Source organism: Oculina patagonica, chromosome 13, assembly GCF_052425735.1.
Source record: "Oculina patagonica isolate OP01 chromosome 13, crgOcupat, whole genome shotgun sequence".
Taxonomy (NCBI): Eukaryota; Metazoa; Cnidaria; class Anthozoa; order Scleractinia; family Oculinidae; genus Oculina; species Oculina patagonica.
Genome location: NC_135770.1, coordinates 1,109,680 through 1,133,260, shown reverse-complemented (window position 1 = coordinate 1,133,260; position 23,581 = coordinate 1,109,680). Strand labels below are relative to the sequence as shown.

General features: G+C 36.2%; 2 protein-coding genes and 1 long non-coding RNA gene across 7 annotated transcripts in view; 1 reads left to right on the top strand and 2 right to left on the bottom strand.

The window, feature by feature from the left end:
* LOC144636771 (thrombospondin-2-like) overlaps positions 1-11,197 on the bottom strand; it is a 28,658-nt gene extending 17,461 nt beyond the window's left edge. For 3 of the 5 annotated variants that reach the window (XM_078495969.1, XM_078495966.1, XM_078495970.1), the window contains exons 1-2: positions 9,542-9,661; positions 3,110-3,469 (exon numbers count right to left, since the gene is read on the bottom strand). In XM_078495969.1, the coding sequence (XP_078352095.1) occupies positions 3,110-3,417 (308 nt within the window). In that variant the 5' untranslated portion in view covers positions 3,418-3,469; positions 9,542-9,661. Of the gene's footprint in view, positions 1-3,109; positions 3,470-9,541; positions 9,662-9,683; positions 9,701-11,158 lie in introns of those variants that run through there. The other 2 variants (XM_078495967.1, XM_078495968.1) reach the window with 2 other exon arrangements.
* An 8,642-nt stretch (positions 11,198-19,839) lies between these two features.
* LOC144635420 (QRFP-like peptide receptor) lies at positions 19,840-21,005 on the top strand. The gene has a single exon (XM_078494530.1). The coding sequence runs from the start codon at positions 19,840-19,842 to the stop codon at positions 20,791-20,793; it is 954 nt and encodes a 317-aa protein (XP_078350656.1). The 3' UTR covers positions 20,794-21,005.
* Positions 21,006-22,441: 1,436 nt separating this feature from the next.
* Positions 22,442-23,415, bottom strand: LOC144636108 (uncharacterized). The gene is made up of 2 exons (XR_013567471.1): positions 23,060-23,415; positions 22,442-22,728 (listed from the first exon to the last, which is right to left on the bottom strand). It is a non-coding gene; the product is annotated as an uncharacterized LOC144636108 (long non-coding RNA).
* Positions 23,416-23,581: the final 166 nt, after the last annotated feature.

The window sequence follows — 23,581 nt, the reverse complement described above, 5'->3', positions numbered from 1 at the left end:
TCAAGAAGGAATCGATAGGCTTTTGTACATTATGCTTTTGATTCCCCATTAAAATGCTCTACCTTAATGCTCCATTTTTCCCACTAAAATGCTCGGTCTCCCCCCCAAAAGCCACTAAAATGCTCGGATAATGCTCATTATACAAACGGTTTTTTAAAATTAATTTCAAAGTTTTTAACATGGTGTTAACGGTTAACGCTTACAAAAACGTACAAGTGTTGTAAGTAACAACAACAACATATACAAGTTCATAAATACAGCCAAAAAAATCATAATCCTCGAAATCATCCACGAAGCTTTGTACAGAAAGTAGTTGACTATCTCTAGAAAGTTATTTGTAGTTGAATTTTGAGTTTTAGTCGTCATTTTCTCTAAAAAAATTAATTTCTTTTTTATTTTCTCGGGAAAAAAATCAATTTTCCCGGGAAATGCCACGAAAATGCTCGAATAATGCTCAATGCTTTTGCCTCACTAAAATACTCGAAAAAATGCTAGCATAATGTACAAAAGCCTAGGAATCGATCGTTTTGACTTATTGTGGCGACACCAGAAACTGGCCAATCAGAAGCGGTCGTTCCCACGGGCTTGGTAAACATTGTAACACGATCTGACAGAATTCGGCTGGATGAAATATTTTTGTTCAAAACCGAAAACTTATAATACCACGACTTCTCTGCTAAAAGAAACCACTCCAGAAGAGTTTGATTGGATTCAGGATACTAGACATGCAAATACTGGTAACAGCACATGTTTCGTTTTGGTGACATTTAAAGTTCACCCGCTTGATCTCCTTGATTTGTTCGCTAGCAACTTGGCCAATTGCGATGAACTGAAGATTCACTGAATCATCAGGAATCATCCCGTATTCTCTGGCGATTTTGCAGTTGTTCTGAACGGTCTCTACCTCGGCAACAACTTTCAATTTGAAGGTCTAGTTGTTTGAAAAGGAGTAGCTTTTGGCATGATGATCAAATGGATAACCGCTTAATTCTTCGGAAGAACGCGTGATTGTTTGAGATGGTATTCTGAACTCAGGTGAATTTTTTGTCACGCGTGTGTACGGTTCTATTAATAAGTTTATTTTTTATCAGTGATTTAACGAATATGTTGATTCGCTGCGCGTGGATTGTTTTATTGTTTGAAGGAAAAATTGGGTCTCGGCTTATAGCCGAGTAATTTGGGTTTAAAAACTAAAAGTTTAGGGTCTCGGCTTATAGCCGAATAAATACGGTACATGCATGCTTAACGACCAGCCAAAATATTGTATTGTTTTCTTGAAATAGACGAAAACTTAATTTTTCTAATGATATTATAATTTTGCCTAACCTTCAAAAGACAAAAAAGAAAAAGAAAAAGAAAGAAAACAATTTGCAACCGATGGGAACTCTATCACTTGGCCTTTCGGCCCGCTCTCGATGAGCAGCTAGATAATAATCAAACTAAGTGAAGTGAACTGAAGTGTGGAAAGTTTAACATCATTTGTTTTAGCAAATCTTTATTTGTCAGTTTGTTGTTTTCGATTCTTGTTTCATAATAAATTTTCCGAGTTTAGTGGCCCGTAGCCACTTTGATTTAGCTAAGGCAACACATGACACATTCGGCCCCGGCTCTGCCTCCCTTTCGATACAAACAGAAGGCTCTGGCGTTTAAAATGAAATAAAATGGACAAAAATACACCGTTCTTGCCCCCAATAATTCTGTTCCACGATGATATTATCATGGTTCATTACTGCGATTTAATTGATTTAAATAACAAATACGGTGGTGATACTTTTGCATTGGTCACGCATTCGAGGGCTGGCGTGATTTTGTGCCGTTTTTGTACAATTTTGAATAATTTTTTGACAAGTGCTTTGTAATTGGCCCAAACCAAACTTTGCATAATTTGGAAATAATTTGGGTTTTCAGAAACAAATATATAGCCTTTGTGTACTTCATACAAAGTAACTCAGATTGAGCTTACGTTTTACCAAGCCCCCTTACCCGCTTCACTGTCACGTTTGTCTCAATGGCTTCCAACGGGCACTGCAAAGTGGCTTATTGAAAACACTTTGCCCGCTATTACCTGAAATATGGCTTAATTAAGTAACACAAGTAGCGCACGTTAATCATGACAAGACATGCTTGGATACAAACCTAGCAGTGGTTGCTTCAAATTCCGCAGTCTCAAGACGGATTTGACAAGAGCATGCGAACTGAATGGGAAGCCATTGAAGAAATGACAGGAAAAAAACGTATTGCAACGGTCAGGACTTTTTAAAAGCCGAGCAAAGGTGAACATATTTATGATGATTTATGCCTTAGTATTGCTAGTATTGCGATTAAATTAATTTAACTAACAAATACCGTGGTAATACTTTTGCTCGAAGGCTGGCGTGATTTTGTGCCATTTTGTATGTTTTGAAAGAATCATCCTTCTACAGTTGAAATACCTTCATCTCAAGGAATTCCGAGATATGGCACATGGTGAATATGACGATTATTTTGACCGACCGACTTTCATGGCGCGTGAGAATAGTCTGGATTTGTCTACCGTTAAATAATTAGATTAAACCAAAACTCTTGAAACTATGCTTCTTTGGACAAGGAAGAGTCATGCAATAAATTAACCGACAGTATTAATTTTTTCTGCGCTTGATCGTTTTGACATGCAAATCGAATGAAAATGGTCGAGTTCCAAACCCAGTTTAGACCCTCTGAATCGCGTCTAGACGTGAAATCGAAAATTTCATTTTTCTCAGAAAAATAAAAATATTTAAAGTTAAAAACAACAAAATGTTTTTAGTTTCACTAAGGGCTACCTATATCCAAAAGATAAGCGAACTCTCTGTTTTTTAAGCAGTTTCTAGACCGAGATTTCCGAAGATTCCGAAGGAAGTTTCCGAAGACATCCAAGGAAGTTTCGAAGATGTCTGAACTCCCTCACGAAACAGAATATCTTGACAAACCATTTTTTTTTTGGTGTGTGTGTATGTGTTTGTGTGTGTGGGAGGGGCTCAGCCCCTAACCCCCCAACATTTTTCGTTTTGGGCGGAGCTACAGTCCCCCTGCTCCGCTGCGTATAATGTATAATTAGTTTTTTATATGCCGCCGGTCTCAAACGACTCACCCATCCAGGGTAGTTGACCAGTTTGCATTTTTACAGGTTGCAGGCTGATCAGTGAAGATGAATGAAGATGCTGGATCAATGGCTGGGCAGCATATTCCATACTCGATGCGTCCAACTCTTTCGTCTCCTGGGGCTCGCGCATTTCTTAGTAATCCCGCGAGGTAGGTGTTATTATTAGGGCACACAGACGACCCTTCCATGTCCAGGCGCGCCATCCAGTCTGCTACTTGACAAATGCCCTGCAGGGTCGTATCAGGCTGGAACATCAGAAGCACACTGATAAGTTGAATGGCGAGCACAAACCGCATCGTGTATCCACTTTACTGAATGTCTTCACCGCGTAGAGAAAGCTAGAAAAACCTGAAGAAAAGAATTCGGTAGTTATTTAGAATGTTTTTTTATGTGTTCAGTTTGCTGATTTGAATAATAATAATAAAAATAATAATAATAATAATAATAATAATAATAATAATAATAATAATAATAATAATGATAATAATAATAATAATAATAATAATATCCACTTTACTGAATGTCTTTACCACGCAGATATAATAAAAGAACATTATAATAATAATAATAAAAGTACATTATAATTATCTTAAAAAATATCCCAGAAACTTTTTAGGCAATTTCTTTAAAAGTCTTATAACTTTGCAAGTTTTATACTGAGAAGAATGTCAGACCACCACAAGATAACATTTACCATGAAATATCTTCCTATGTCACTAGTAGGGTAATCACGTCATGGATTACGTGACAGTTCCCAAATAAGTGTTTATGGTTGCTGTGACAAGATTTTTCTCTCGAAATGAAAACAAATAGCATATTTGAGGTTTTGTTTGTGCGGGACATTAAAAATTGCCAGTTGACGTCGGGCATGTAAGGTTCAAGGGGGCAATGCACATAAGCGAAAAGGCGGAAGACTTGGCCGAGGGCGGTAGGGTCTCGAAGTTTTATCACACAGCAACGAAGCATTGCAGGGAAGTAATTTTTTTAATGCCAAACGAGGCACATGCCGTCCTCAGTCACGTAACCAGAGCGTTTTGAATATTTTACATCGTGTTGAAAGTGCATTTTCAACATAAATTGGCAAGTTTAAGCTGTGTTTCTCTAGAAATCTTAATACATAATTGCGTCTGGCTAATTATACCTCCATTTTTAAAGCACAAGTAAACGACAAGTGAAGCAGAAGTTTAGAAATTGCGTAAAAAACGGATAATGTAAGCCTTTGAGAGTTTTGAAGAATCCCTTTTCAACTAAACTGTTATTTTGCTGAAAGTAAAGTTCAACCTAAATTAATAAAGGAGAACCTTAAAGCTCAAAGAATCCGTTTGGCCACCATCTTGTTTTTGTTTTCGCCGGGAGAGAGAGAGTTGAATTCGGTGGACGGTCGATATAATTCAGAAATTCCTCGAACGGTTTTGTGTAGGACCAAGCCTGAAAGAGCAGCAAAGCCAAATGCAAATAAAAGATATGAGCACCATTCAACTACCATGTTTTGTTAGGTTGAGAAATATTTTTTCCGAGACTAGTTCATAGAAAGGGATGTTTTGGGAAAATAAAAAAAATTCGATTTTTCGTTCCTGATTTTCAATTCTTCATCCTTATAGAAAAGTGCTCGTAAATTCTAAAGCTGTATTCGTTCTGAATTTTGTACTCGTACTGCTAGTTATTACTTCATAGTGTTAACGTGATTTTTGTTGATACTGCTAGTAGCACTGAAGAAGAAGCTGGCTCGAGTGAACGCTCATTCAGCGTCTTGCGTGTTTAATAAGTAGTCCCTCGTAAGCAGAACGCATAAATCAACACTTGCGTTCGTCCAGGAGAAGCATGCGAATAATTTAACGAGTTCAATTCACTGAAAATACTAAACTCAAAACAGCTAAATATAATTCTATCTATTTTTACAGAACACATTTTAAAAATCCACCTTTTACAACTCCATGTTTTACAAATCTGGCACAGTCCACTCCAATCCACTAACTGAACTCATCAACCATGGATTTATCAATGAACATACTTCAAGATGACTAAAATTGTTTATTTGTTTAAAGATAGACTTTTAATCTTCTACAAAATGAATTACAATTTAGCACATGTTTTGGGCTGTCATATCCCTATTCTGTTTTTCAAACTTATAAATCCAAGGAATTTTTTTTCTAGCGAGCCATGTCTGATCAGTTGGCGCGTATGTAACACGTTAAATTATTGTTCATTGAATTCGACCGGGCCCATGTGAATACTTAGTTAAAGGGAAATGTGTTACCCATATTCACCTGAAGAAATAGCAAACCCATCTTTAAAGCTCGTGGCATCTTAAAAATGGGAATTAATAGAGGATATTACATGGTTGTGCAGAGATATGAAATTTATCTTTGAGTGTTAAAATCGATATCTCACGAGTGAGCTGAGCGAACGAGTGGGATATCGATTTAAACACGAGAAAATAAATTTCATATCTCCAAGCAATCATGTAATATTCTGTTTATTATATAAACCTACTAATTACGATGTTTTTGGCGATTTTCCGAAGATTTCCGATCATTTTCCGAAGATTTTCGAAGATTTGCAAAATGTTGTCCTAAGGTAGTACAAATGTTTCCGAACATTTTCCGAACTTTTCCGAAATTTTTTAAAATTTCCGAAGATATCCGAAGATTGCCGAGGAAGATCCGAAGATGTTTCGACTTAACATCGATTTACTTTAGCTCATTCAGCATTGAAACAGGGTAAACTTGTCAGAAAATGTTTCGAAATTGATATCTTCACACGTGAAAATAACATGTTATTTTCCCGTGTGAAGATATGATTTTTTCGTGCGAAAGATTTCCTGGTATTTCACTGATGTTTATATAATAAAACAGACTACTACCCAGCCGGAGCTTCTGTATCCAGTCACTTCTCTTATTTTTGCGTGCGCTAATTTCGTTTCCAGATTCCTTTGCAAAAAGATAAAGACTGGGTACGAGTCTTTCTTACTTATCTCGCTACGCTTTAAAAAATAACGTAAACGTTCACATGCAGCCTTGACAACGGCTATTGCGTTCTCAAGAATTTCCATGGAATTTCCATATATGTTACCACTTTAGAAATGAATGGATTTTGTTTTTCTGGTTATAAATTTTCGAAGAAAAGTCAGGTTGCATTGAAGTCTATTTCGCCACATCGGTTTATATTTAAAATAAATTTTAGTACTGATTTTGTGTCTTTCATCGTAAAAATAAATTGTGAAATTCACAGCGACACTTAAGTGCCGCTGGCTTTTAACGTTTTAGACCCCGTTTACACGGGTCCGGACAAATTTTTGCACGGACGAATTTTGTACCTGGACCGCCTGTTTACATGGATCCGTGCAAATTTTGTTACAGATTGCAGTGGTGTTTACACGGAACCGTGCAAATTTTAGACCAGTCGCGGCATTTGAATCGCTTTTTTACGTGTCTGTTGTGATTGGTTATCGCTAATGTTTTAAGCCAATCATGTTGCAGCTAATGCAGCACGCGGCAAATCAAACATGGCGGCAGAAGCGGCAGACAAGAACTTTACGTGGTCTGATGAAGAAATTAATTTGTTGCTTAATGTAGTTATAGACTACAAAGCAAGAAAAGCAGGGGAATCGATCCATGATGCCTCGATCGATGAAGATGGGAAACAATGGCCATTTGCAGCAACGTGTTCGACAAAAGCCCAGCTAATCCCGCCAAAATAGCGATGCAGGCTGCCGCCGCTCGTCTTCTCGTATCTGTGAACTGCTTTCTAGGTTTCTTTTGCCTCAAATTTTTAAATTTTTAAAACAAAATGTAACAAAATAGGGGCATAATGCAACAAAATGTTTCATTTTTGCTAAGCAACCAGGCAAAATATAACTAGATTCCAGGCCTTAACCGCGCTATCTGTGCAAAAAGTTGCACGGTTTGGGTGTTTACACGAGTCCGTACGAAATATGGAACCGTGCCGGTCAAAAATTTGACCTGCTTTTTTCAGGTCCCAAACTTGCACACTTAGCCGTTCAAAAATTCGTCCAGTTCCGCCGGTCCCGTGTAAACGCAAGGTGGAACCGTGCAAGTTTTTGTCCGTGCAAAAATTTGTCCGGACCCGTGTAAACGGGGCCTATTAGTCACAATGTTTATTTAAAAGCTGTTTTCCTTTTTTTTCGCGAAGTTTCTTATTGTTTGACAGAAGAAACGCTTGCACGCAACCTTGCATTTTCGCCCAGAGAAATGCGGGGTAATGTTTAGCACAATACTTGTAAGTTACGGTACTTTTAAAAGGTGGCCCGCGGGTATTTATGAGGCTGGCAGTTCCCTTTTTCAAGCGCGTTTTAAAACGGGAAAACGTGAAGCGATTGCTTAGATTTTTGAGAATCCTAAAGAATAATCCTTAAATTATATAAAACCATAAATTTTGTGGCGATCAAACGCGATTTGTTTAAGTTATGAGCGATTTTCGGAAGCATTCGTTTTTAATAAAACGCGATTATTTTTAAAATGCCACGGTGAATTTTTTTGTTATTACATCAAAACGCTGCAAAACAGTTAAAGTTTACGCACAACAACTTACAGGAAAATCCACTCCGTAGATTTCATGAACGAGCGACTTTTTTATTTTGCCTTTAAAAACTGTTGTGTTATGCGTCTGTCTTGACCGTCGCATAAATATGATACTTATAATAACCAAGTACCAGCCAGTTTTTAGGCTGATGTCACTTAAATCTTGTGTGTAAAAGTTAAAAAGATCGTGTATATACATCAAATGTTTGCAGTCAATAAAGATGGTGCTTTTCAGCCGAATATTTGAAAATATCAAACAAATGACGTAATTTCAAATTGCGAAAAATTTGTCGATTTGTTTTTCATTTTTTTAATGCTGCAGCTAGAACAGGATATTGCAAAGGTTTGTGCCAAATTTCAGCGTGTTCCTTTCATACGGTTTGAAGAATTTTGGTCGGAAAGTCAGGTACATTTGCTTTCCAAGTTTTAGTTGCTTCGTAAATCCCGCACTTTCGAGTGAAATTATTCTGTTATTGTTCGAAGAGTGGTGTTACTTCCAAATACCGCACGATCTTCTGCCGCCAGGGAATACATTTTCGGGAACGGTAATTAACATTTCAGTTCTACTATTTCAAGCCGTGTTATTTCCAAATGGCAGAAGATCGTGCGGAATTTGAAAGTAACACCTCTCTTTGAAAACAACAATATAACTTCGTTCGAAATGCGGGGTTTACGAAGCGACTAGAACTTGGAAAGCAAATATACCTGACTTTCCGACCGAAATTCTTCAAACCGTATGAAAGGAACACGCTGAAATTTGGCACAAACCTTTGCAATATCCTGTTCTAGCTGCAGCATTAAAAAAATGAAAAACAAATCGACAAATTTTTCGCAATTTGAAATTACGTCATTTGTTTGAAATTTTCAAATATTCGGCAAAAAAGCATCCATCTTTATTGACTGCTAACATTTGATGTATATACACGATCTTTTTAACTTTTACACACAATATTAAGGTGACATCAGCCTCAAAACTGGCTGGTTCTGGGCTATTATAAGTATCACATTTATGCAACGGTCATGACAAACGCATAACAAAACAGTTTTTAAAGGCAAAGTAAAGAAGTCGCTCGTTCAGGAAATCTACGGAGTGGATTTTCCTGTAAGTTGTTGTGCGTAAACTTTAACTGTTCGGCAGCGTTTTGGGGTAATTACAAAAATATTCACCGTGGCATTTTAAAAATAATCGCATTTTATTAAAAACGAAGGCTTTCGAAAATCGCTCACAGCTTAAACAAACCGCGTTTGATCGCCACAAAATTTATTATTTTATATAATTTAAGGATTATTCTTTTAGATTCTCAAAAATCTAAGCAATTGCTTCACGTTTTCCCGTTTTAAAACGCGCTTGAAAAAGGGAACTGTCAGCCTCATAAATACCCGCGGGCCACCTTAAATGTTGTCGAACCCTAGTGGGAAACATCAGGTACGCTTTAATAGCCCAAGAATTCTAAAAGCGCAAACTGTACTTTAAGAATCTCTGTTGAGACGTTCTGCTTTGTTTGGTGTAGAAATTTGGATATACCAAAAATCGTGACCACTGACTGCTCTGCAAAAGAACAAACGGATGATTTTGTTCCATCTATAATACCAAATACCATACGAACAGCACGCCAAAGGCAAGAGTAGATAGCTACCAAGAATCGGGAATTTAGATGCACTCGCGGATAAATAGAATCGAACTACGATTCACTAGCACCCACGCTTACTTATGAGCTTTGAATCGAATAGCATGCAATGTACTTAAATCAACATATTTCTAGCAAAAACCCTGTAAGATGCTAAAGTCGCCCAAAAAATGGGAATATAAAAATGTAACCACGAACCGCTCTATACACGCAACCAATATGTTGCGACCAATATGTTCATTGCTTTCTACCTTGATTCTTCGTGATAAAAACGTGTCAACTGTTTCTGATAGATAGCTACGTCACTTAAGTGTTTTAAATCTGCAAACAAAGTTCCAGTTTGTGATTTAGTCCTAAGAAACAGCCAGTGTTATATCAACTTTGAAAAATTACCTCTTCACAAATTGATTTTTCCTGCCGCTTTGGTAAACGTACACCCTAATAATGAGGGCGGCGAGGGGTGGAATATTTTACGTAAGGGTTGGAGCATGTTGAAAATGTGGTCTTTCTATTGGTCGATGATGGCATTTCAAGTTAGGCGATTGAATGCATTAAAATGGTAACTTTTGATTAGTGGTTTATAACAAAACAATAATTTATGAATCCGCGTTTGAAACTCGTGGCATGGTGAAATAAAGGGTGTAAAAACTTGCATTAATTTAAACAAAGTTTTTGTCTATATTTCCGTTCCTATTTGATGGTTGGTTTGGATAATGTGCAATTGAAGTGACTGTTTGGAGTCATTGTTAAAATTTTCCGCTTTTCTTAGTTTTACTCATCTTGCTCTTTGCTATTTTTTTTTTACAAAACAATAACTTATAAATCCGCCTTCGAAACTCGTGGCATGCTGAAAGAAAGCAAAAATAACTGCGGATGAACAGTGTTGCGAGTCTACTGTAGAATCATCTTAAGTCATAACAAATAAATGAATTCATTTCATTTCTTTGTTATGACTGAGGATGATTCTAAACTAGAATCGAAACCCTGTTCATCCGCATTAACTTGCTCTTTACATGTATTACATGTTCCACATGTTCGTTGCAGGAAACTCCTGTCCACATGTAAGATCATATGGAATTCACTCACGCGCTGTTCTCATCTGTGGCAAAGCAAAAGCTGTTTTCCTTTTTTTCGCGAAATTTCTTATTGTTTGACAGAAGAAATGCTTGCACGCAACCTTGCATTTTCGCCCAGAGAAATGCGGGGTAATGTTTAGCACAATACTTGTAAGTTACGGTACTTAAATGTTGTCGAACCCTAGTGGGAAACATCAAGTGCGCTTTAAAAGCCCAAGAAATCCAAAAGCACAAACTGTACTTTAAGAATCTCTGTTGAGATGTTCTGCTTTGTTTGGTGTAGAAATTTGGATATACCAAAAATGGTGACGACTGACTGCTTTGCAAAAGAACAACGGATGATTTTGTTTTATCTATAATACCAAATACCAAACGAACAGCACGCCAAAGGCAAGAGTAGTTAGCTACCAAGAATCGAGAATTTAGATACACTCGCGGATAAATAGAACCGAACTACGATTCACTAGCACCCACGCTTTCTTATGAGCTTTGAATCGAATAGCATGCAATGTACTTAAATCAACATATTTCTAGCAAAAACCCTGTAAGATGCTAAAGTCGCCCAAAAAATGAGAATATAAACATGTAACCACGAACCGCTCTATACACGCAACCAATATGTTGCGAACAATATGTTCATTGCTTCCTACCTTGATTCTTCGTGACAAAAACGTGTCAACTGTTTCTAACAGATAGCTACGTTACTTAAGTGTTTTAAATCTGCAAACAAAGTTCCAGTTTGTGATTTAGTCCTAAGAAACAGCCAGTGTTATATCAACTTTGGAAAATTACCTCTTCACAAATTGATTTTTCTTGCCGCTTTGGTAAACGTACACCCTAATAATGAGGGCGGCGAGGGGTGGAATATTTTACGTAAGGGTCGGAGCATGTTGAAAATGTGGTCTTTCTATTGGTCGAAGATGGCATTTTAAGTTAGGCGATTGAATGCATTAAAATGGTAACTTTTGATTAGTGGTTTATATAACAAAACAATAATTTATGAATCCGCCTTTGAAACTCGTGGCATGGTGAAATAAAGGGTGTAAAGACTTGTATTTATTTGAACAAAGTTTTTGTCTATATTTCTGTTCCTATTTGATGGTTGGTTTGGATAATGTGCAATTGAAGTGACTGTTTGGAGTCATTGTTAAAATTTTCCGCTCTTCTTAGTTTTATTCATCTTTCTTAGTTTAATACAAATGCATTAAATATCACTGCCTTGGGCGATTGCTTTCACAAAGAACAACCAAAACGGCCAAGGTCTTAAATTTTTATACATAATTATTTATTGTTTAAATATAAAACCGTAATAAATAGATTATCCGTTTTGTCTACCAATGAAAGGTTTTGAAGTTTATGTTTTAACTTCAAGTTTTGTTCTTTGCTATTTTTCACAAAACAGTAGCTTATGAATCCGCCTTCGAAACTCGTGGCATGGAGAAAGAAAGCACAAATAACTACGGATGAACAGTGTTTCGATTCTAGTGTAGAATCATCTTAAGTCATAACAAATGAATGAAATCATTTATATGCGCTGTTCCAAACTGTGGCTTTGTAGCTTAGATGGTAGAGCAGTGGTCATGTAACCCGAAGGCCGTGGGTTCAAGTCCCACCTGAGCACTATTTTTTTTCAGTGGCCAGGATTCACAGTGTCGCTGTGAATCGCTGTGAATGCCGCTGGCTTTTTAACGTTTTAGTCACAATGTTAATTCAAAAGCTGTTTTCCTTTTTTTTTTCGCGAAGTTTCTTATTGTTTGACAGAAGAAACGCTTGCACGCAACCTTGCATTTTCGCCCAGAGGAATGCGTGGTAATGTTTAGCACAATACTTGTAAGTTGTGGTACTTAAATGTTGTCGAGCGCTAGTGGGAAACATCAAGTGCACTTTAAAAGCCCAAGAAATCCAAAAGTGCAAACTGTACTTTAAGAATCTCTGTTGAGATGTTCTGCTTTGTTTGCTGTAGAAATTCGGATATACCAAAACTCGTGACGACTGACTGCTTTGCAAAAGAACCACAATGGACGATTTTGCTCAATATAAAATGCCAAATACTATGCGAAAAGCACACCAAAGAAAAGAGTAGTTAGCTACCAACAATCGAGAATTTAGATATTCTCACGGATATACAGAACTACGATTCACTATCACCCAGGCTTAAGTTAGGGCTTTGTATCAAATAACATGCAATGTACTTACATCAACATATTTCTAGCAAAAACCCCGTTTCATGCTAAGCTCACCAAGAAAATGAAAGCATAAACATTTAACCACGAACCGATCTATACACGCGACCAATATGTTGCGACCAATATGTTCATTGCTTCCTACCTTGATTCTTCGTGCTAAACTTCGTGTCAACTGTTTCTGACAGATAGCTTCGTCCTCAAATGATCAAAACCTGCAAAATAAGTTCCAGTTTGTGAATAAGCTCAAAGAAACTGCCAGTGTTAAATCGACTTTGAAAAATTACCTCTTCACAAACTGATCGTCCCTGCCGCTCTCTGACAAAGATACACCCCAATTAATAACGTGGGCGGTGATAAAAAACCACGTGACGGGTGTTGAAAATACTGTCTTTCTATTGGTCGTTGATGGAATTTCGAGTTTGGAGATTGCATGTATACATTGAAATGGTAACTTTTGATTGGCCAGGTTTATAACAAAACAATAACTTATGAATCCGCCTTCGAAACTTGTTGCATGGTGAAAGATAGGGTACAAAAACTTGCATTTATTTGGACAAAGTTTTCGTCGATATTTCCGTTTTTATCTGATGATAGGTTTCAATGACGTGCAATCGATATGAGCATTTTTGGTGCATTTGATATGAGTGTTAGGAGTCATAATTAAAATTTTCCGCTTTTTGTTTTTAGTTTTTTTCATCTTGCTATGTTTAATTACAAATGCATTAAATATCAATGCCTTGGGCGATTGCTTTCACAAAGAACTAACATAACGGTCAAGGTCTTAAATTTTTATACATATTTATTGTTGAGGTTTAACAAACGAAATAAAGAGATTATTTCTCCTGTTTACCAATGAAATGTTTAGAAATGTATTTTTTTCACTCCAGGGTTTGCTCTTTGCTATTCACTTTCTTTAATATTTCGTTGTTTTATCGAATAAATTGTGATAAAACTCTCAGCTACCCTTCTTGATGAAAGTCATCCACTCTTTTAAGTTTCTATTAAATAAGTATGATAACGCAAATGATACTAAACGTATAGTAAAAAAAAATACATTTCTTCAGCAAAACATTGTCCATTTTAAAAGAAAGGAAAGGTTGCAAATAACTGTTTTTACACAAAGAAATTTGCAGCAATCCAACGCATAATTTGTGAATTACTTTATGGAACCAAAAGTCTGTCAAAGACTTCAATTTATATCATTGAAATTTCCATCCTGTTTTTAGTAAGTTTATAACTATTCTCTTGGATCACGGTGCACCAATCATTCAAAAAAATCACACATTTACAATCCCAGCGTAACAATATTTCTATTCCCAGAATTTTATTTAAAGTGGAAAAAATATCGTCGACTCAACTCTCAAACGTATAACCATTGAGGTTATTTGCATAATTTCGCAATTAAGGAAGGTTTTATGTTTGACAATGACGATCTCAAATCGCTCAAATCCAGATCCGAAACATTTTCTGTGGCAGTTTTACTGCAACGGACTGTATGCCAATTTTTCAGGAGGTTTCTTATCATTGCGTGTTTATACGAACAGGTAAACTTATAGCATTATGTAAAATATCAATATGATACAATGCACGTTTTAGCTGATAAATGAATTATGGGGGCATTACAGGCAAAAGATTGAAATTAAATAGATTTCTTTTTCAGATGAAAAGTGGACCAAACGCCAAAAAACCGATCAAAGATCCGTGATCCGAACGTAGACCATCCGAACTTCAAGTCAACTTCAAGCAGAGTCTGGAATCCGGACCAAAATTCTTACTGAGCTGATCAACGATATTTCGTATTTTCAAAACTTTCAAGCAGAGTCTGGAATCCGGACCAAAATTCTTACTGAGCTGATCAACGATATTTCGTATTTTCAAAACTTTCAAGCAGAGTCTGGAATCCGGACCAAAATTCTTACTGAGCTGATCAACGATATTTCGTATTTTCAAAACTGTCAAGCAGAGTCTGGAATCCGGACCAAAATTCTTACTGAGCTGATCAACGATATTTCGTATTTTCAAAATCCGCGAATGCGCTCAATTTATCGCAATAGTTAGCAATTCCTGCGGTTTTTACGGCCAATTCGTCGATTCGCGAACCTATTCACCACGCTCGTTCAATATCCAATGAGGAAAGTTAAAAATACAGCGGTGAACTTATTAAATTACCCAACTGAAGGAATAACAATTAGGTGAAATTAAGTATTAAATTGGTTTTTAGTCAAACTGATGTCTGTGGGAATTGAACATGTAGCTTAAGTGTCTTATATAAGCTTAAGATGATTTTACAGTTAAAAGGAATCATTGAAAAGTCCGATATATCCGAAGATCATTAAATTTTACATAAGGTCTTGTCTTGTGTTCGCATTCAATAATTTTTAATTATTTTTTTTTTAAACAGACCTACTCACAGCAAAGGTTGTAAATATATATCTACACTTATAACATCAGTGCTTATTTTCAAATTTATCTTAATGCATTTTTACTGCAAACCAGCGATAAAAAATATAGTGCCTTGTTGGTTCGTTTCATTTTGGTTTAAAACAGAATTAAAATGGGTGTCTCGTGTATTTTAATTAATGAATTCTAGAATTATGATGTTGACTTTTGCACGCGATGTTTGAAGCATTCTATCTTGGTGCTGGGTTTCATTATTGCTACTTTCTTCTTGTTTAGCTTTACTCATCTTGACTAGCTAGTTTATAAATGCAGCAAATTTTGCAGCCTGGACAAAGGCGATTGCTTTCACAAGAAATATGAAAAGGGCCTGAAGGTCTGAAATTTTCATACATATTTATTGTTTAGATCTAATAACACAGTAAAAATGAATTTTACTATCTTCTCTTAAAGGAGCAATGTCACGATATTTTAAGTCATTTTTTTTATTATTTCCAATTTGATAAAAACCTCATAATAATAGTTATGTAATGTAGAAAAACAACAAAGGAGTAATGAAAATGCGGAAATAACCAAGGATGGTTTCAACTGATGAAGATTTTACGACGTACAAATGCAGAAGATTAATGATAACCGACAAGGCCGGTATATATTATGTATTTTATAATAAAATATATTATGATTCTCTAGCTGGACATGATGTGTTTTAAAGTAGCAGAATGTTTATGGCCAGGCCAATGTTACCTTCGTTTGCTGGTTATTATCTGATGGTTGCTTTTGGTTTGAACTATAGGCGATTGTTGTACCCGTACCTTTTAGATCATTCATTACTTATTATGAATAGTTATAGCTGCGATCGACCTCACTCATTTTGCCCAGCCTTTTCAATTAACGCCGTATGAAAAGTGGGGGAGGTTTAAAATTTAAAATTTTCTTCTGCATATGTACGTCGTAAAATCTTCATCAGTTGAAACCATCCTTGGTTTTTCTGCATTTTCATTACTCCTTTATTGTTTTGCTACATTACATAACGCTTGTTATGAGCCGGTTTTCTTCAAATTGCTAAATTTCTTCAAATATAGAGGTGAACTTATTAAATTACCCAACTGAAGGAATAACAATTAGGTGAAATTAAGTATTAAATTGGTTTTTAGTCAAACTGATGTCTGTGGGAATTGAACATTAGCTTAACTTATATAAGCTTAAGATGATTTTACAGTTAAACGGAATCATTGAAAAGTCCGACATATCCGAAAATCATTAAACTTTACGTAAGGCCGTGTTTTGTGTTCGCATTCATTAATTTTTAATTATTTTTTTTTTAAACAGACCTACTCACAGCAAAGGTTGTAAATATATATCTACACTTAAAAACATCAGTGATTATTTTAAAATTTATCTTAATGCATTTTTACTACAAACTAGCGATATAAAATATAGTGCCTTGTTGGATCGTTTCATTTTGGTTTAAAACAGAATTAAAATGGGTGTCTGGTGTATTTTAATTAATGAATTCTAGAATTATGATGTTGACTTTTGCACGCGATGTTTGAAGCATTCTATCTTGGTGCTGGGTTTCATTATTGATACTTTCTTCTTGTTTAGCTTTACTCATCTTGACTAGCTAGTTTATAAATGCAGCAAATTTTGCAGCCTGGACAAAGGCGGTTGCTTTCACAAGAAATATGAAAAGGGCCTAAAGGTCTGAAATTTTCATACATATTTATTGTTTAGATCTAATAACACAGTAAAAATGAATTTTACTATCTTCTCTTAAAGGAGCAATGTCACGATATTTTAAGTCATTTTTTTTAATTTTTTTTTAATTTGAAGAAAACCTCATAATAATAGTTATGTAATGTAGAAAAACAACAAAGGAGTAATGAAAATGCGGAAATAACCAAGGATGGTTTCAACTGATGAAGATTTTACGACGTACAAATGCAGAAGATTAATGATAACCGACAAGGCCGGTATATATTATGTATTTTATAATAAAATATATTACGATTCTCTAGCTGGACATGATGTGTTTTAAAGTAGCAGAATGTTTATGGCCAGGCCAATGTTTTCCTTCATTTACTGGTTTTTACCTGATGGTTGCTTTTGGTTTGAACGATATGCGATTGTTGTACCTTTTAGATCATTCATTATTTATTATGAATAGTTATAGCTGCGATCGACCTCACTCATTGTGCCCAGCCTTTTTAATTAACGCCGTCTAAAAAGTGGGGGGAGGTTTGAAATTTCCTTTTATTGATTAGTTTTGTTAAAAATAGCTAAAACAGAAACAGTGACAAAATTGTGCTCTTTCTTTACTAGAAAAAGATTTGAAGTACATTTCCTCGCATCAGTTCTTTTGTTCAATGCTATACAATCGACTAAGTGCGTGTCTTTGACAAAATTTTGGTACGGTAAGGTAGTTCACAAATTTTGCGTTGGATTTCTGTAAATTTCTTTGAGTAACAATAAAGAGATATGTGAAACTTGCTTTATCATATCACTGATTTACTTTATCGAAATTTAATTTTATAGACAATTAAAAGATGCATGACTTTCAACAATTCAAGAAGCGGCAGCTGAGTTTCTGTACAATTTGTTTGATAAAAAAACGTATTCTACTGAAGGAATTGAATAGTAACGGAACAATCCCTGAAGAGGAGTACATAATTATTGTTTAGAAAAATAATTTGGAAGGCTAAGACAAAGCGCAATACTTTTCGTTTAGTTCATTTTCTGCACCTTTGCTTCTTGGCTCCTCTGAAAGCTTACTAACTACTCCATTTCCTACAGTGCAAAACGCATTAAGGGTCAGTGGAAGGCATTCTAACTTATTTAATTAACTTTTAATTATGTTCGATTGTTTTAAGCTAAGTTATCTTTATTCTGGCTGGCCCAAAACGTGCGTGACCTAAAATATGGCAGTTATTTTACAAAATCTTGCATGACAGAAAGGACTTTATATCATCCGTTATTAGTTTTGGGAACACACGCTACTCGTGCCGACATCGCATTCAACAAATATTGTTTTCATGGTGCACCTTTAAAACGATTTGCTGTGCTTGACAAGTATGACAAATGTATCATATAAGCCCAAGCAGTCATCACAATCCGGCAGTTTCCTCTAATATGTAAGTCACTAGTCTACCAAAAAATTGATTCGATTCTAGTATACGGACCCTAACATTCTGTCTTCAGAATCAGGCTCATAATTTGATTGACATATGCGGCAGTTTTTTTTTTAAGAAAATATAAGGCACATGTGCATTATAAATACTGTTGAGTTAACATGCAGAACAATGACGTGATGAAAAAGAAAAGAGAAGTGCGAAGTGGAGGAGAAAAGAGGAGAGGACGTGTAATTTGTCATTGATAACACCGAGAGGGAAACTTGAGCAGGAAACTTGAGAGAGTGGCTGTGTAAAGGAAAACAGATTTTACCTCTTTAAGCTCTGTTGTTTTTTTGTGCATCTTATTGTTTCTTTTATAAGAGAACATTGCAAATAAGGTTTACAATATAACAACAAAGTCATGCTATAGCCGGTGTTCAAGAAACGGTTAAAAACCGTTCCGCAGAGTTTCTCAATGGTACAATGGATCACATACAAACTTAAGTTTAAAAAGGAGTATTTTAAACAACTTTCAGGTCGACTAAAACTGCTAAAAATAAAGAAGTCTACGGATAAGTTTCAAATAACTACAACATGATCAATATTCATGTAAAGCCAGTACCCAAAGAACGGTTTAACACCGTAAGGGACGGACCATTATTTTCTTGGAGGGGGGGATGAAAATCGTTCTTTGTTGAATGCGATGTCGGCACGAGTAGCGTGTTTTTCCAAAACTAATAACTGATCAGTCCTTTCCGTAATTCAAAATGTTGTAAAACAATTGCCATATCATGTTCTTGGCAAACCACAATAAAGGTTATTGAGCTTAAACTGATTCAACATAAAGATAGTTACATGAGATAGAATGCCTTGCATTGACTCTTTATAGGCTGTGCACTGCAGGAAATGGAGTACTTTATTACCTTTGCGTGGAGCCGAGAAACACAGGCGCAGAAAATTAACTAGAAGAAAAGTGTTGCGCTTTGTCTTAACCTTCCAAATTATTTGACGCCTTTTTAAGATAGGCAAATAGTTATTCAGTGCGAGAGGAAGGCTAGAGGAGCAGTAATCAGCTAAAACATGAATGTACGAATAATTTCTTACTTCCAATTTGCAACATAAATAGAACATCATGAAACCAGTTTCACTTTATCTGAGAGTTCACCTGGACCTGTCCTCAAGGATATGGCACCTTCTTTGCCATTCAGACTCAATCATGAACCAAAATAGCAGCTTCGTTAGTTGATTTTTTTTTTGCTCAGAAATGCTGTTTTAATGAAGCAATGTTTAAGTAGACAGAAATTTTGCAGGATATCAGGACAGAAGGATACTATTAAATCAGGACACGTGAAATAGAACCAATTATGCAAGTGCAGATGGTCAGACCACCTTAAAGCCCTCGTAATTAAGTGTTTCTATTTTCCTTCGACAAGAAAAACGAATTTACTTCTAAAGAGAGAACCTTCAATTTTGGACAATCTTCAAGGTGGTCTATTTTAGTTTATTTTTTATTGTTGGGCCTGAATACGACAAATAGCTAATAGTTTTTCTTTGTATGCCGGTGTCATCGCCAGCGGTCAATAATCGGCAAAAGCAGTCCAAAAATAATCACCCGAACTTTGTATGATCTTGTATGACTTTACTTTAAGTGAGCAAAATCAACAGAGTCACGGTGCCGTTTGGTTCTAAAGAAAACAACCAAATATACTGCTGTGTAAGACTGAGATATAACTTCATTACAAACTTTTACTATTTACTGTCCACAATGTTGAACACAACGATGAATGGGACACAGTCATTAATACAGTCATCGAGCTGCTACAATCCTACAGCAGCAAACATCGGAAAAACCTTTGCTTACTGCCTCATCTTTGTCGTCTCGCTGGCTGGGAACATCTTCATCGGAATAGTTGTCTACAAGACGAAAACCATGAGAAAAACCATCAACTTTTTAATCGTAAACATGGCCATGTCCGATCTGCTGTTTCCGATTTTCCTGTTCCCGCGTGATGTAACAGAGCTGTACATCGATTCCTGGCTGATCAGTGGTCCTCTTGGCCAGGCCTTATGTAAGCTGCTTCCCTTCTTAAGTAATCTCTCCGCTACTGTGTCTATTCAGAGCCTTGTACTGATAGCAGTGGATCGATTTGGTGCTGTGGTATTTCCCCTCCGTTCCCCACTCATCGGTTCAAAGCTGTGCCCCTTCTTCATTCTCGCCACTTGGATCGTCGGGATGGCTACCATCTTCCCTTATCTCTTCTCCTACAGACTTGTTGAATATCAAGGAGAGCTAGTGTGTGTAGCGCAGTGGAATGAAGTCTTTGGAGACTCCTCGTCTTATGCAAATTATATGTTAGCACTATTTGTTGTATTCATTTATTCCCCTTTAATTTTGATAGCCATACTTTACATTATCATTTATTTAAAGCTCAAATCACAGACCATTCCAGGCGAGCAATCGGCCAACGGAAGGCAGCAACGCGTGAAAAGGGAACGAAATGTGCTGAAGATGGCCATTGCTATTGTGATAGGCTTTGCAGTATGTTGGGTTCCCTACTGTATCGGGATGACTCTGATCCTCTTAGTATCGGACATATGGTCTTGTGATTTCCAATATTTCAGGTTAGTTATCGCTTTTGTGGCTCACGCAAATTGTGCTATAAATCCTTTCATCTGCTTTCTTTTTAGTGAAAATTATCGCCAAAGTCTCAGGAATCTTCTTAGATGCTTTTGAGCACACCAGGCCGTGTAATCAGGCCAAACCGAGTCAAATTTAGTTCGTAAAAACAACCAACTGAAATCGAGACTCTCCACTAGTATTGATACTTGGTCGAATGGATAACGACATGACATGCTAGTAGCGGATAATCAAAACGCGAAATACGATTAGTACTAGTACTAAATTGTCACAAATTATTTGAATTTGAATAAACCAGGTAAACCATTTCGTTTCTCTCTAAACAGTTATATATACAGACATGCATTGGAAGTTTCGGTGCCCTGAAACTTCTAAATAATATTTATTAAAAACTGCTTTGTATTTGATTCAATTTACGTTTTAAACTGTTCTTTGGACACTGGTTTTGCATATAGGCAATTCAGTCGACCTGAAACTTGCTAATAATATTTTATTCAAATCTTAAGTTTGTATGTGATTCAACGTACAATTTACAAACTCTGCGGAACAGGTGTTTTACCGCTCCTTAGTCACTGGCTATAAAATGACTTTGTTATTATTTTGTAAAGCCACGTGTAATTTTCTTTTATAAGGAAACAACAAAATGCGCAAAAAGTCAACACAGTTTTAAGTAGTAAAATCTGATTCCTTTTCCCACAGCCACTCTCTCAAGTTTCCGGCTTCTTACTTCCTTCCCGGTTCTTCAGTATCAAAACAAGTTAAAAGCACTCTCCTCTTCCCTCCACTACGCACTTTCTCCCTTTTGTCACGCAGTTGTTCTGCATGTTAAACTCAACGGTATTTACAATACACGTGTCTTATATTTTCTTACTTTAAAACAAACTGCCGCATATGTCAATTCAAGTATGACCCTGAATCTGAAGGCCGAATGTCAGGGTTAGTATACTACGATCAAATAACTTTCTTGGTAGACTAGTGACTTGCATGATTGGGGAAACTGCTGTTTAATTTTGTGCCGAATGCTTGGGCTCATATAATACATTCATGTTCCAACAGTTCAATCTTTAAATAATCCTGCTGACACTAGCTCCATCGTCAACCACAGCGACTGATTTTAATGGTGCACCATGAAAATAATAGCAAATCGTTATTTCCTGAATACGATGTCGGCACGAGTAGCATGTTTTTCCAAAACTAATAACTGATCAGTCCTTTTTGTAATGCAAAATGTTGTAAAATAATTGCCATGTTTTAACAGTGTTTTAGTTCATTCATGTTTTGGACAAGCCAGAATAAAGATTACTGAGCTTAATAATGAATCCAAGTGAACATAAGCCAGGTTAATTACAGAAGATAGTATGCCTTCCACTGACCCTAAATAGGCTGCGCACTGCAGGAAATGGACTAAATAATAAGCTTTGAGAGGAGCCGAAAAACAGAGGCGCAGAAAATTAACTAGGCGAAACGTATTGTGCTTTGTTTTAGCCTTCCAAATTATTTGACGGCTTTTCAAGATAAACAAAAAGATAGGTAACAGTTTAAGTAATTCGGTGCGAGAGAAGCAGTAATTTGGCAGATATCCAATTTCGAATTTGCAACATTAATTTATGATGCAGGGATGGCACCTTCTTTGCCATTCAGACTCAATCATGAACCAAAATAGCAGCTTCGTTTGTTATTTTTTTGCTCAGAAATGCTTTGTATTATCCTCATTTCCGTCAGTCACAAAAAACACAAAATTGACCACAATGGACATTTTATTTAATATCTTAACAGGTATTTACAGCAATGTGGACTACTATATCTCAATTGAAAGGGGATAAAATGGTCTTCTTACAAAAAAAAAAATCTCATCATGACATCCCATAATATTTCAGTAAAAAAAATCCTAATTAGCATACATTTGTATAATTATTCATGACATTTGTGGAAAAAATAAAATTCTTCCAGGATGATAGGTTATTGTACAGAACTGTTAAAAAAAAAAAAAAATGTTCCTCATCATATCAGGAGAGCGTCCTGAAAATCTGGCTGAAAAAGATAGAATCTAGAATTAGATATGATTTTTTATATACAACCATCGCATCGCATCTCTCCATGGAAACACAACATCACTTTGGCATCGGCTCGAATTTCGCGTCCCCTTTTGTTGGACCAAAATATCGCTCAAAAAGAAGCTTTCCTCAAAAATTATTGAGCTGTGTACTCCCATATATGAATTTATAGATATCTTTCATGACATAGGCAAGAATTCAGACGTAAAAAAGGCATGCTCAAGAGCATATCCTCGCATTTCAAGAACATGTGGTCAACTGCGTCACTTTGGGGAAGCCTCGTGTTCGAAAGTTTATTGATCGCTTACCTTGATTCGTCGCTCTGATTTTCGAGCTGGCGATCTAAATCGCTTTCCTAGCCACTAGAAATACCACCGGGATCTTCATCGCCATCCAAAATCATGTCTAGAACGTCTTCTGGATCGACATACTCGACTCGCGCTCTCTTCGACACGGACGCCATATTTACGGTCGAAACGTGGAAAATGAAAAATTCGTCATGTATGGCACATTGAAGTGTCTTAGCCCAAAATCGCTAGGTGATTGGCTAAATCTATAACCTCCCTGTTCTCCAAATATGGGGGGAATTGGATGTAACGCAATTTTTTGCGAATTTTTTGCTTTTTTGGGTATATATAAAACCAAACGTTACAAGCGTGACGGAAAAGAGTGTTTTTTAAGTAGACAGAAATTTTGCAGGACAGAAGGATACTATTAAGAGGCCGTCTTTCTGAAAAACACCCACTCAAATTCGCGTATATCAAAAAATAATTTTGCCTGTAACTCTGGCAACTGAAAGACTCTACCGAGGCTAGAACTAAAACAGATTT